Source organism: Rhinatrema bivittatum, unplaced genomic scaffold (assembly GCF_901001135.1).
Source record: "Rhinatrema bivittatum unplaced genomic scaffold, aRhiBiv1.1, whole genome shotgun sequence".
In the NCBI taxonomy this organism is placed as follows: domain Eukaryota; kingdom Metazoa; phylum Chordata; class Amphibia; order Gymnophiona; family Rhinatrematidae; genus Rhinatrema; species Rhinatrema bivittatum.
Genome location: NW_021820703.1, coordinates 28,461 through 43,556, shown reverse-complemented (window position 1 = coordinate 43,556; position 15,096 = coordinate 28,461). Strand labels below are relative to the sequence as shown.

The 15,096-nt window shown below is 40.1% G+C and overlaps 1 protein-coding gene across 1 annotated transcript in view; it reads left to right on the top strand.

Annotated features, from left to right (window-relative positions):
- LOC115081975 (membrane-associated guanylate kinase, WW and PDZ domain-containing protein 1-like) overlaps positions 1–4,651 on the top strand; it is a 249,399-nt gene extending 244,748 nt beyond the window's left edge. Inside the window, 1 exon segment of the mRNA XM_029586214.1 lies at positions 323–4,651. Within this exon segment, the coding sequence (XP_029442074.1) occupies positions 323–1,068 (746 nt within the window). The 3' untranslated portion in view covers positions 1,069–4,651.
- Positions 4,652–15,096: the final 10,445 nt, after the last annotated feature.

Genomic DNA, 15,096 nt, shown 5'->3' with positions numbered 1-15,096 from the left:
ATCCAAACATTTTCTTTCTAAATGGATAGCTATAAATTACAAGTAGAAAAAAATACATAATAGATTATAGTATGCAAAGTTTTGCAGTTTGAGTCAATAGTCCACTAAAGCAAAAATACTAATGTATAATGCTCATTGTATGCCATTATATTTGAATTAACCAAGCTTCAGTTAACTGCTATTGACTGCTTTAACAACTGTTTGTTTTTGCCACTAATTCACTATGAAAAATAATGGTTGTTTCTGTACGTTAAGCAAATATTTTTCTGTACGTTAAGCAAATATTTGTACCAAGCATTTTCTTTTATTGTTTTTGTTACAGGCCCCAGCAGTGACGGGAACAGTCCCACCATCGGTTCACAAAATGTATCGGAAATGAGAAATATTGCATCCAATCGACAGCACTCATCACAGGAGTCCAGTTATCCACCAGATATTCACAAATCATTACAACATAGGGAAAAGAGGACATATGTTAAGGACCCTATTGGCAGCAGAGAGTACAGCAGACAATCCAATGAACATCACACTTGGAATGGAACTTCTAAATCATATAATAATGTACCAAGCAGCAGAAAGGACAGATTACCAGAGAGATGGAAAGAAAGACAACCAGATAGAATGGTGGTAAATGGACAAAAAAGTTCTCCTGAAAAAAGGATGGAAGGAACCAGGAGTGCTGAGAATACTTTGGAGAGAAGAAAAGGATATGAGAATAGAGACATTTCTCCTGACAGACGACGAGAAAGATCACCAGTTCATCGAAGGGAGAGATCACCTACGAAACGAAGGAAATCACTTGAAAGACTGTTGGATCAAAGAGACTCTCCAGACAGAAGAGAAAGCTCGCCCGAAAGAAGACGGGTAAAGTCAACAGAGAGAAGACGAGAGAGGTCTCCTGACAGGCGAAGGGAAAGGTCATTAGACAAAAGGAACAGAGATGATAAAGTTGGCCACAGAGACAGGAAAGAACACAGTCTGAAATATGATACCAACAAAAGTTCTAAACATCCCACTGAACATAAAAGGAGACCATATAAAGAATGCAGCACTGATCTCAGTATATGATATAATTATTGGATGCACTGAGTCACATTCCAGCCTTTACAGTGTTAAAGGTTCTAAGAAGAGGGGAATAAACTAGAAATTACTTATGGTTTCTTATATAAACACCCAGTACCTACTGATCCTTTGAAAAGCAACAAACATTTTATGCAGATGAAATCTTACAACAAAAATATATTTTACAAAAAAAAGTGTTGTGCCTGATGTATATTAAAGAAAGTATTTTTCAATGCATACTTTTCTCAAAGTTATTTGCCAAATGTTGGCCATAAGGATAAACTTTTTTTTTTCTACCTGCTCTGTAGTTTTATTGGGAAGTGTTCCTTTATTTGGGCAACTTTTCCTTTTACAGAAACAGAGGTCAATCAATAGTAGAGTGTAGGTAGTGGATTTTATGACCAGTTTTGATTAATATGATCCAGACTGTTATGTACTGATTTATTATTATAATGTAATTTAGATTTTGTTTTTGAGGGTGGCAAGTTGGGGCTTAGGGAAAGATTAAGATGTACAATAATTTACTCCAAAGTACTAGGTAAGAAAATCCTACTGAAGGAATAGAAAACTTCTTAAAATAGGATTTTAGGTGTTTGAAGAGACTACTGTTGCAATGAAGGATATTTATATAAGCACACAGCACAATGGTTTATGTTAATGCTTTTATAGTTTGTTCTGTGAACAGTTTAACCTTTAGTGCCCTTTAGGATGTATAAATGCAAAGGGTGTTTAGCTGCCATTTCTGGTAAGAATATCAGCAACACATAAAATATTTTATCAAGGCAGTATCAGTACAGTTCTGCACAGTTCTGAGTGTATGAACAGGAAAACAAAGAAAGTATTGCTTTGCTTTAAGTACTTTGAAATAGAGTGATGATACAATAATGGGTAACCCGGAAAATGGAATCAAATTTTCTTCCCACCCCGGCCTTTTCCTAAAGCTGGTATATTCTTTCAACTGTACCTAAAGTTATTAGGCAGTTTTGTTACATTGAAATTGTTTGAATAATTTTGCTATTGCATGCCGAGACAAAGAATGCAGTACATGGACACAAGATAAATGGCAGACGTGTCATAAAATGGCAAACTGAAGTAAGGTTTGGTTGCAAACCCTGCGTAAGGATTATGCTGTACTTTGAAATTAGAAAGCAGCACCAAAACGTAAATTGAAAATTGTAATTTTAACGTTACAAGTCATAATATGGTAAATCTGCTGCAATGGTGATTATAGTGGATTACTGCCTAGCTGAGCCAAAACATTAGCCGTTACTGTTGGATCACTAAAGTAAACTGCTGCTTAGACTGCATCGTGTATAAGTAAAACTGTTTCACATGTTCCATACAAACACCCAAAGCATTGCAAGTCTATCACTGTTGCCATGGTACTGTAAAAAAGAAAAAAAAAGGCCAATCATTGTGTGTACAGAGTTTAAATTGTAATTAATAGAGCCTGTTAAAAAAAAAAAACTGTTGCCTTTTTTTCTTGTATAAAAGAGAATTTATGACAAAATTTAGCTGTGAGGAATGTGATAAGTGTTTATATTTCTGAAAATGGAACTTAATTGATTCATGGGGATATATTTTAATGTAAACTGAATCAGGTATGTAAAGCTGTTTTAAAATGAGAAACTATATAAGTAATTCTAAAGCTTTTGTTGGTTTGAATATCATTTATTTCTTCATAGTAGGCCTGCTTCTATACTATAAAGCACTTGTATGCAGTCTATGTTCTTCAATCATTATTTCTTGCAATGTGCTATGAACATAATGCTCTTTTCTGTGTTATAAAAGCAGTATGTGGGCCAATCTTTTTATAAAACACTATGCATATATAAATACAACATTGTTCATAGCTTTCTTTAACTTTTGGTTTATACAGATTGATATTAGGCGGTATAGATGTAGACTTGGAATTGCACAGTGAAATCTTTCCTTGGAACAGAAACACACTGTATTTGTTGCTATGAAAAGGAAGAAGTCTGTGAATGCTATTTTTACTATCAAATAAAGTTTTCAATAAAATTTATGGTTGTTCTAGTAAGCTTGAGGAAGATCATAGCCCAAAAGAAGATAAACAATTCCATGCCTCCTTCCCATTGATCACAGTGCAGCAATGAAAATACCTGTGATTCCCAAACTTCATTTAAGATGTACTGTCAAGCTGTAGCAAAACCATAAGACCCACCATAGAATGGAATTATTTCAAAATACAACTAAAATATATTTTAACAGCTGTAATATTGCAAATGTTTTAAATAATTTACAAGTGTCTACTTTGCACTGTTGAAATTTTCCCATAACTCACCTTCTATGACCTCCTAAATCATAACTTCTGACTCAAAGCTTAGGAACCACTAGAATATCCCATAACATCTTCCTTATCATTGACAATTCAACTTCAAATATACCATATCTCATCCCTAAAGATCACAGTCCAAAAGTGAATTATATCATACTTCTTCCCTATAATTCATGATCCAACTGTAAATATGCCATATCCATATCTTATAGTTGACAATAGCATACCATACCTCTTCACTACAATAGTTTTAACTGGAGATTCAAGGAACTTGTTGATGAAGTTTTGACTGCTAATACTTCCTATACATTTTCAAAAATTGAAAAAATGATTGTACAGAGCCCTCAAGCTTTATTGTATTTGATCTCAGGAGGGGGTACATTTTATGTAAATACATTTTGCTAGGATTTCATCATTTATGATAAATTTCATTATTGTGAAATTTGTTCAAATTAAAGTTTAAAAAAAACTTTGAGGGAGGAATTTTGTTCCGCAGGTGTGAGAGAACTATAGGAACTCATGTTGTTCAATATCTTAAAGCAGGATTAGAGCAACAATGATTTTTCCATGTAGTCTAGGTGTTCATTAACATAAACAAAAACATTTAAATTTCTTGTTCTGTTGTATTTTTTGTCTGAGAAAAGTATTTTTGTTTAAAACTTTTAAAACCCGCACGTCATCATCTTGCCCTTCATAATGTCAGAAAATTTAGGATTTCTGGAAGAACCCTATTTGGGCATCATACTTACACATTTCAAATATAAATATAGCATGAAAAACTGAAGAGCAGGCTACAGGAAGAATACTTTTGAAAGGGAGAATTCTCTTGTGAAATTGGTCATGTGTAATAGCTTTATAAGTTTGACAAATGAAAAGGAGAACATTTTAGAATTTGCAAACCATTTTTATTTTTATACTTTTCATCTTTGCACTAATATTTTAGTATATCTCTGTGTATAAGTGCAAAGGATTAGAGCACTAAGATTACAAAACTCAAAATACCAGATCAAGGCATTAATAATGTGAAGCTTCTCAAAATAGCATCCTCGAGCACTGACATTAAAAGGCTTCCCAAAATATTAGTATTTCTAACATTTCTATGATAAAACTTTACATTCAAAATATTTCACTGTATCTTCAATTAACTTGTACAACAGTAAAAGAGACCTACATCTTGATAGAACTACTGACTTTGAATTTTAGCTATGTTAATTATACTATATTGTCTTTCTCGATGTGAGTTAAAGAAAAAAAAAAAAGCTATGCTTTTGAGTTCAGACTTCTTCTCTGAAAGACTCTCTCGTGCAATTATATTTTCTTTGGAATATACATCTTTTTTTGTAATATAACTGAAAAATAAAACTTTGTTATCAAATCTGAATTTCAACTGGCATGTTACTAATCATAAGACCTCTTCCAGTTGATTAAGGAAGGCATGCAGCTAGGTTCACATAAGGCAGTTTAGATAGTAAAATCTACAAAACAATAGGATGACTAAACTACAGCTTATTCATATTTTTATTTAACTTTGGAGGCCAATTCAACCTATATATCCAGCTGCTTAGAAAACTGCATGGAGATATTTTATTCAGCATATAAAATTTGCTTTGTGACTAGTTCCTGACAAGATCAAAGTTTCAAATAGGCCCAAAGCAAACTGTGGGCACTGAGTATAATTTTATCTAAAGGGAAGAGGTTTGCTTTTATAGCACTGATATTAACAAGAATTTTGTTCATTGGCGATTAGATTTTTTCATCATGCTTAAGAGCTGCATATACAATGAGTTGTCAAGCATAAGACCTTTGCTTCTAGAAAAAAATACATTTTTGGCTAAGATAGATTTTAAAAGAGCCACGCATGCGCCCATAAACACACGTAAAGATACATGCTATTTTATAAAGTATACATGTAGGTTTTATGTTGAAATCTGTTTATTAAGAATACTTGGCACAAGCACAGAAGAAAGGCGGAGTGAACAGCACACACATATAAATAAATAGCAGCAAAAATAATGTGTGGCAAATATACTGATCAATAACAGTTAACAGTGAAAACTTTTTATTTTGCATACGCACACATTAGTTATGCATAATATTGAACTTCACAGTAAATAATATTGTGTAAGCAAAGGGACCCCCACATTAAATAATATTATGTAAGCAAAGGACCCCGACATGGCCGTGTTTCGCATCAGGGCTAAGCCAGAACCATGGTCTTACGGTTCCAAGAAAGTGATTACCCCATGCGCATTATTAAGTGTGCCTATAAGAGAGCATTGTATATTAACTGGGATTTACTGTTTGTCAACCATCACATAGAACCTTCTTCTCAATTGACTTGTATTCTTCTTTTTTCTGTACATAGCCACGATGTTATTAATGTCATCAAATCTCGTTGGAATTTGCTCTACCCACATACTATCTTTCAGGAATTACTGCGATTTGCATTTACTCAGGGACGAAATTTGAGAGACAGTCTTGTTTCCTCTGAACATAAATCACCTCCTTTAACCGATACAGTTACAGTTAGAGGTCATGCCCACTGTTCCATCTGTGCACACTCTGAGTATTCAAATCTTTGTACACCCTGTTTCTTTAAAGCAGTATTGTGGGATAGGAGTTTTGCTTTCCAGGCTCGCTGGAAAACCACGTCATGGGAAGGGAAACTCCATTGCCATTTCTAACTGGTTTTTTCCTTAGAATAAAGAAAATGTTTGCTCCGACCGCAGCATATGAACAGCCCCCAGCTAACAGGAAGTCAGCAGGAAACATCTAGTGCAAGCTTTTCTGCAGCCCCAGAATAGCTCATGACCTACTTGCTTTTCACACCTAGATAGTTTAATACAAATGCCCATGACCAGCTAATGACCTCCCCCCTCCCTGCCTGAAGACTGACCGCTTGCACCTACTGCCCACTTGCACCCACGTAGTAAAAGGTCAGCATAAACACTTGTGGTGGAAAACATTGTAGCAGGAAAATATGTGACGTATGTATCATATCAAATACTATGAGATCATTTACAATAAAAGAGCAGCCTTCCCAAAAGCCTGGGAGAGCACGCTTCACCCTGAAGACCGTCTGAGGTGTTTTCATTGCGACACAGTATACCCTCCAACATCACACCACATGTACATCGAGTGACGTGGTGTATGTGATTTTATGTCCATGTCCCTTGATCTATATAGGTAAAACCACCCCCCATTTTAGTGCAAGATTAATCGAACATCGTTCATGTTTGAAGTCAGGTTGCTATGAGGCACCCTTACTGGATCATTGGCAGGCTAAGAATCATTCCATCGCTGATCTATGATTCTTTGTCCTAGAACAATTGTTAAAACCCACACGTGGGGGTAACTGCTGGTCTTCAGCTCTCATACGAAGGGAACAGAGAAGGATATACGGTTTAACTCATTGACACAATCCAGTCTGAACTGGAAAATTGAGTGGTCCGCTTTATTTTTTTAACCCTATTTCCCTCCCTCTCTATTTTTACGCCGTTTTGCTAGATGATTCCTTTTTCATTGATTTATTCGCCTTGTTTTCAGACCTTCCTTCTCCTTGGTGCCCCTCCCCCTCCTGTTCTTCCTTTCCCTCCCTTTGTTCCTTCTCCTTCCCCTTCCCCCTCCCCCCGCTTCCTATTTCTCTCCCTCCCCCTCCCTTTCCGTTCTCCCCCCTCTACCTGTTTTTGTCCCCCCTCCCCTTCTTTTCCCCTTCCCCTTCTTTTCCCCCTCCCCTTCTTTTCCCCCTCCACCTGCCGGTTCCCCCCTTCCCACCCCCTCTCCCCCACACCTCCCCTTGTCTGTATCTTAAACCAACATTTCTATTTCTATAATATACCTTTTTCTCGTTCTTCTTTTTTAAGTCTGGCAGATACACCCTGCAAAGAATTTGGTGCTGTTTAGATGTTAGACTTCCCCAGTTTCTACAGTGATCTCCTTGTTCCTAATCTTCATGTCTCCTTAACTTCCCTTTTTGCCATCTGTCATAATCTACCGGTTCTTTTACACATTGCTGTGTCAATCATGGTCACATGATTTTATTTTTCGTGCGTTTTCCCACTTTGTTTCTGCCCATTTAAATGCCAGTGTTTCAGGACCTCGTCCTGTGACATTGCGATTGAAGTGTTTCCCGGACTTGCTTGTAAGTTTACTTTACATGATCTATTTTGCTGAAGTTTTTCCTTCTCAGTTTGGTGCTCATTGGTTCATTCTTTTATGTTTTCAGCCACCGAATCTATAATAGGAGACCTACTCGGTCCAGCTTACTCTAAAACAGTGGTAGTATTTATAAGGTTTGCTGTCTCTTTACCTGTAACGTTTCAGGCATGGTTTGTCCTTACCCCATAGTGTTTAGTGCCATTCTATTGCCTCCTTGAGTATTTATAGTTCGTTTCTTCTTTTCTGAAATTCTTGAGTCACACTTATTGTCAGCTAAGTTCCCTACATGACACATTTCTCTTCTTTTTTAGGTCCAGTTCTTTAATATAAATTTTGATTTGGCAATGTTTCCAGCACACTCATTGCTTAGCTCAGTATACTTAAGATGTGAAGGTCTGTGCTAGGATTTTTAGTTTGTCAAGGTAACTTCATTTGTGCATGGCTTTCAAATCTAGATACCGTTTGTTTGTCCATCTCTTTTACCTCAACCTTGTTTCAATCATTTCTCTACAAACTGTTTTAGGTTATCCACTCATTCGGTGCCACGGCTGATGTGGCTCCATGTAAAATAGTTTTTCATTTGTCAAACCTTGTCCTGTGCTGCCTACTATCCTTCAGGAATTGGACGTCCCTTTCTTTTGATCGTTTGTTTTTTGGTCCTTTTGTTCATATTGCTCTTGTCAAGTCGCTTACCCAGATCGCTATATTTTTCTCTTTTTCAGAAACAATTGTGCATCATGACTCTTAATACATAATGGGGCAGATTTTCAAAGCCCTACACACGCCGGGCCTATTTTCAAAAGGCCTGGCGGGGCGCATAAAGCCCCGGGACATGTGTAAGTCCTGCGGCTTGAAAAAAGTGATGGGGTGTGGGCGGGACGGGGTGGTCTGGGGGCAGGGCTGGAGCCTCCAGGCACAGCGTCAATTTGGTGCTGTGCCCGGGATCGTGGGCCAGCTATCGGCCGGCGCGCACAACCTAAGCCTGCTCGGAGGCAGGCGTAACTTATAAAATAAAGGTATGGGGGGTTTTAGGAGGGGAGGGGAAGGTGGGGGGTGGAAGGAAAGTTCCCTCCGAGGCCACTCCGATTTCAGAGCGGCCTCAGAGGAAATGGGGAAAGCCATCGGGGCTTCCCTAGGGCTCAGAATGCGCAAGGTGCACTAGTGTGCACCCCCTTGTGCGCGCTGACCCTGGATTTTATAACATGTGCATGGCTGCGCGCGCATGTTATAAAATAGGGTGTATGTTTGTGCGCGCCGGGTTGCGCACACAAATGTACGCCCACGCGACGTCTTAAAATCCGGCCCAATATGAGTAAGTGTATTTTGTCTTGAAACAATGGTTTTAGATTTTTGGATACTTTTGTCCCCCTGATGCAGCCCTCATGCAAAACACGGCCGTATTGGGGACCTTTGCTTACACAATGTTATTTATTGTGAAATTCAATATTATGCACAACTGTGTGCGTATGCAAAATAAAAAGTTTTCACTGTTAACTGTTATTGATCAGAATATTATTTGCCACACATTTTTGTTGCTATTAAGAATACTTGACAGAAACACTGTAAACTCAAAGCCCATGGTACATATTTTGTTCTGATACATACCACACAATACCATGATCCAAAAATGACAAAACTCGAAATTAGCAAAACTTACCCTACCTTCCCTGAACTCCCCCTATACCCACCCCCTCCCCTTCTGCTGAGAAGACAAGAAATAGTATTTCCTAGCTTGTAGCATGGACTCAAAACAAGTGGGTATAGTGTGCTCGTGCTAGCAGTTCGAGGCGGATCTGACGTCAGCACGGGTACATATACCCCCACAGGAAGTGTAGCAATTCAGTAATTTCCATCTCTGAAGCAGTTTGGAGCTACCTCACACTCGCTGAGCGTGTTTCCAAATTCTAACAAACTAAATACGGAAGAAGGTCGAATACTGCGCCATCTCGACATTGGCAGGTTGCTGTCCAGATACTTGGAGATGTCAGAAACAGTACGAAAGACGGACCATCTGTTCGTCCTTCACAGCGGGAAGAAGCAAGGGGAAGTGGCCTCATGGCCAACCATCGCCCGCTGGATCAAAGAAGTTATCAAGGCGGCATACGTAGAGGCGGGAAAACCACCACCTCTACAGGTTAAGGCTCACTCTACCAGAGCGCAATCGGCCTCTTGGGCAGAAACTAGGATGCTGTTGCCTGCAGAGATATGTAAGGCAGCGACGTGGTCCTCCCTCCATACCTTCTCCAGATTCTACTGTCTGGACGTTCAGGCCAGGGAGGACACAGCATTTGCGAGGGCAATCCTAAACGGACCTCGGGCAGCCTCCCGCCCAGTCCGGGAGTAGCTTTTGTACATGCCACTTGTTTTGAGTCCATCTGCTTTTGCAAGGAAGATTACTGAATTGCTACACTTCCTGTGGGGGTATATGTACCCGTGCTGACGTCATATCCGTCTCCAACTGCTAGCAAGAGCACACTGTACCCACTTGTTTTGAGTCCATCTGCATACACTAAGGAAAAGGAGATTATCAGGTAAGTAATCTCTACAATACCCAACCAAATTTTAATAATCAAGATCATTCAAAGTTTCACTCCGAGTTCTGTGAGGTAAAGACATTGGGGTCTATTTTTAAAGCTGCGCACACACGTCCATTTGTGCCGATTTTATAATGTGTGCACCGGCGCGTATATGTTATAAAATCTGATGGCCATGCGCAAAGGTGGGGGCGAAATTTTCGCTAAATGTGCATGGCAATGTAATCGGGCCTCCGCCAGTTCCCTACCCCCCCTACTTAAACTTCCTCCCTCTTCTCCTCTCCTCCCCCACCCCTTAAACCCAACCTAACTTTCCCAACATTTTTTATTTTCCTACTTACTGCTCCTCGGGAGCAGCAGTAATCTCTAGTGCGCGCTTCCCCGGGACAGCATCGAATGGCGCTGTCCCGGCCTGCCCCACCCCTCCCTACCTAGACCCTGCCCACCAGACAGCCTCTTTGGAGAGGCCTGGCACTTGTGCGCAAACCGGGGTTTAGATGCGTGGCCGGGCCCCTTATAAAATTTGAGCAGCATGCGCAAGTCCCAGCCACGCATGTAAACTACGGTATTTACGTGCGCGGGCCTTTGAAAATTTACTTGATTATGTAGGGCATCCAAGCATCGAGGGTTTGCTTTTTAATCCAAAAGAAGGGAGAAAGCTTGCACGAGAACAGTTCCATGGTCATCAGAGTTTGAAAACTATTATGACACTGGACTATAGAAGGCACATCTGGTTGTCTACAAATGCAAAGAATAGCTGTCACTGTTAGAATGAAAACTTTATTTATCCACAATTTATTATTCACATTTCCCAGGAATGATATAGGAAATATTCCAAATAAAGCTGTCCTAGGAGAATAGAGTATGTGAAGATCGAGTATGGAGCCAACATAGTGAAATACTTTCTTCCAGAAGATCTGAATACAGCCACAGTTCCATAAAGAGTGGCCCAAAGGAGCTATACCCTGGTTGCATTTTAAACATACAGTCAGTAAATTTAGCTACACAGGCCTGGTGTTGTGAGATATATAATCTGTACAGAATTTTATATCGAGTTTCTCTCATCTGAACATTGCATGTAATGGTTCAAATAGCAGAGAAACTAGCAATAAGAGCTGATAGTGGAAACTGAGTCTGCAATTCTTGTTGCCATTTAACCCATGGGACATCCAAAGACCATGTGTTGAACTTAATGACCAAGGTTTTATAACAAAAAAAACACAATATTGGGTGCCTACTAGTCTCTTCCACATTGAGCCAGTATAGTAAGAATTGCCAATTCGGATTGTGCAGGCTCACCACATTGAGGGTACGTGCATAGTGACGAGCTTGATAATAGGATAAAAGGTCCTTCAGTGTCAAATGAAACATAGTAGATCAGAAAAAGATAACGACCTACCTGCTTTAAATAATTAAGCAAAAATATTTGCCCCTTTATGGCTCAAGCTTGGAAATAGGAGGGGCCCATACTTGGAGAAAAGCCCACATTCCCCCGAATTGGCAAAAAAGGTGATGATCGAGCGCAAAGATGAGCAAAACAGAAGCTTTCTCCATGTCTTACAGAGGGGAAGGACAAAAATTGTAGAATGTACAGAATTAGATACAAGAGAGAATTTGGCCTGGAGTACATATCGCAGAGAGATGGGGCAATTAAATTCTCCTCCAAGATATCGGAATAATAATTAATGTTCAGTAACTAATCCCCTATGTGTCGGAGGTTGATGGCATGATTGTACATTTGCAAGTCAGGTAGCCCGAAACCCCCCTTTCTGTAAGACCTTCAAGGCCAGCCTTGATTTTTTGCCCCATGCAGCCTTCTAATAGTGGGTCCAGAATGGGAAATAGGTAAAACCACCAAAACGTATAACCAATGGGGAAGAACAGTCATTTTGAGTAAGTGGAAGCGACCTGTCAGGAACAAAGGCAGATGGCCCAAAGCCAATGAGTTCTCAGTTCTCTCATGCAATTTAGAGATATTGACAGAATAAACTGTAGAGATATCTCTAGGAAGCCAAATCCCCAAGTATGTTATTTGGTTCCTGGCCCATTTAGGAGGGAAATTGCCTCCCCAAATATTATTATTCTATAAGCCAATTGCCATAACCTCAGATTTATCTAGGTTAAACTTGAAACCCGCAAGGGGACCATATGCAGTAATTTCCAATAGGGCTGCCCATAAAGAGCAAATGGGATCAGTAATATGTATCAATAAATCATCTGCAAAAGCTGCCAATTTGAAAGTTGCGTTCCCAATGACTATCGCCTGTATGTCCTTGGAAGAGTTTAGTATACGTAAGAGAGGATTCAATGAAAGTTCAAAAAGCGGTGACGGTGCACCCCTGACATGTGCCCCAAGATAATATAAAGTCTTTAGAGAACTCCCCATTGACCAAAGTGGCAGCCTGTGGGTTAGAGTAAATCGTATGAAGAAAGGAGAGAAACCAGCCATGGAATTCATATTCTCTTAGAATTTCAACAAGAAATAACCAATTCACCCTATCAAATGCTTTTACTGAATCAAAGCTAATTAATAAGGAATTTAGATATTTTTTAAGAGAGAAGTCCATGGAAGCCAGCCCTCACCTAACATTCATCACTGCCTGTCTGCCCCTTATACTGGTAAGATTAACTTGGACTAAACAGAGGACAGGCAATCAGCCATGATCTTTGCCAAAATCTTTATATCACAATTTAGAAGTAAAATTGGCCGATATGAACTAGGTAGAGTGGGATCCCACCCTGGCTTCAAGAAATCTATAGTAGCTTGATCTGCACTCCATTACGGAAGTGGGGAATCAGAGAGTGTGTCAAAAAGCTTACTTTAGAGGCAAACAGACATTGTCAGACAGAATCTTATAAAATTCATTGGGTAGGCCATCTGGGCCGGGAGATTTGCACAGAGCTGAGGTTTTAATAGCAAACAATTCTGGGAGTATCATCGGGGCATTCAAATGCTGAAGATTCTCCTCTGACACCTGAGGCAGAGCAGTCTTGGCTAGATAATTCTGGATGGAAGATACCTCACAAGGTTCAGAGCTAGTATCCTGATAGTACCTGTAAAAGATGTCACCAATATCCTTGGAGGAATATTTAACCCTGCCAGTGTGATTCTGTAAAGCAAGTGTGTGAGACCTGCCTTCCCAGGTTTTAACAAGGTTGGCCAGAAGTTTCCCAGCCTTGTTACCATACTGGAAAAGTTTATATTTATAGTAAAGTAAGCTGCTATTGGTTTTCTGATGGATGAGATCATTTAAGGCACTCTGAGCTGAATAAAACTGGATGCGATTAGAAGCTGAAGGATCTTAGGAGTTGCACCTCTTAAGCCACTTGGAGTTGTTTTTCTAACTGCAAGTTGCCACTAGCCAGCTCCCTTTTCTTTTTGGTAACATAAGCTATAACCTCCTCACGTAATACCGCTTTTGCAGCTTCCCAGTATAGGACAGGGTGGGACTGATGCTCCTCATTAAAATGGGCATATTCCCACCATTTATCCCGCAGGTAGGTGTGACAGGTGGTATCATAATAGAGAAGAGAAGGCAACCTCCACTTCTGATTTGGCCACTAGAGAAATCCTAGCAATATCACACCACGCAGGTGCGTAGTCTGAAATAGCTAAAGGGTCAATCTCAGAGGTAAGCCTTACTCTATAAAAGATAATCCAGCCAGGATTTGGAGCCATGAGCCCAAGGTATGTGGGTGTAGTCTTCCTACAAGGGATGGAGGACTCTCCAGACATCTATTAATTCCAGGTTATTACACAGAAATGGAAGGCCACAGGCGAGGTCAGCCCGAGACAGGGGTCTAGCAGGTTGCCTATCAATAGCACTATTAATCACCATATTGAAATCTCCCCCCAAAACAATAGGTAGATGTGAATATAACAAGAAATATTAAATATTTTAGTAAAGAAGGACCGTGAGTAAACATTTGGGGCCGGATATTAAAAGGGTTATGTGTGCCGGGCCTATTTTAAAAAGGCTTGGTGAAGCGTAAGTCACGGGGCTTGCAAAAAGGGTCAGGGTGGGGCGTGGGGCGGGATGGGGCAGGGTCAGGCTCCCAGCACAGCAGCTATATTTGCCGCTGTGCCAGGGATCGCGCGACAGCAGTCCTGCACGCGCAACTTCAGCCCCAGGACTGAAGTAAGTTTCGAGATAAAATAAAAAGTCATCAAAGGTAGGGGGGAAAGGGCGGGAGAGGTAGGGGAAGGGAAGGTGGGGTGGGGGGGTAGGAAAGCTTCCTCTGAGGCCGCTTTGATTTCGGAGCGGCCTGGGAGGGAAAGGGGGAAGGCAGCACAGCTCGAAGGCGGTTCAGCGCGCAAGGTGCACAATTGTGCACCCCCTTGCGCACGCCGACCTCGGATTTTATAACATGCTCGTACCTGTGCGTGCAGTTATAAAATCGGGCGTACATGTGTGCCCCTTGAGGCGCAAATGTTCGCCAATAAAGTCTGTTTGTCAAAAAGCTCTGTTACCAGAAAAAGATACCTGCCCTCTGGATCCAAAACAGAGTGCCACACATTGAACACCAGGGATTTATGAAAAAGTATGGCAACTCCTGCCCCATGGTGAGTAGCGAAGGCAGAGAAAACCTTGTCCACCACTGTTTCTGCAATTTCTGGTGCTCAGCTTTGGGAAGCTTTGCTTCTTGCAGCATAGCGATGTCTATACGGGACCTGGGCATGGCCTGTAATATTTTATTGTCACAGTTAAAGAACCAAAAACGCCTCTATTCCTTCCATAAATACAACCAACATTAGTGAAATTCTTTTATGAACTAAATTAATGACCTCATATAGGCATTTTTAACGGAGCCTTCATGTAAATGAGTGTGCTAAATAGCAGGTAGTATATCTCGCACTACCACTCAATGTATAATCATTGGTCATTGAAAAACATTTTTTTCATTTTTTTTGTGTGCCTATTCACCTTAATAAAAGTCCATAAATCCTTCAATAATTCAGTTGATGTTTTCATATATTCATAGTATCATTTACTTAACTTATTCAAGTGATGTAAAGTGAAGAAACTACTCGACTCTGTGCCA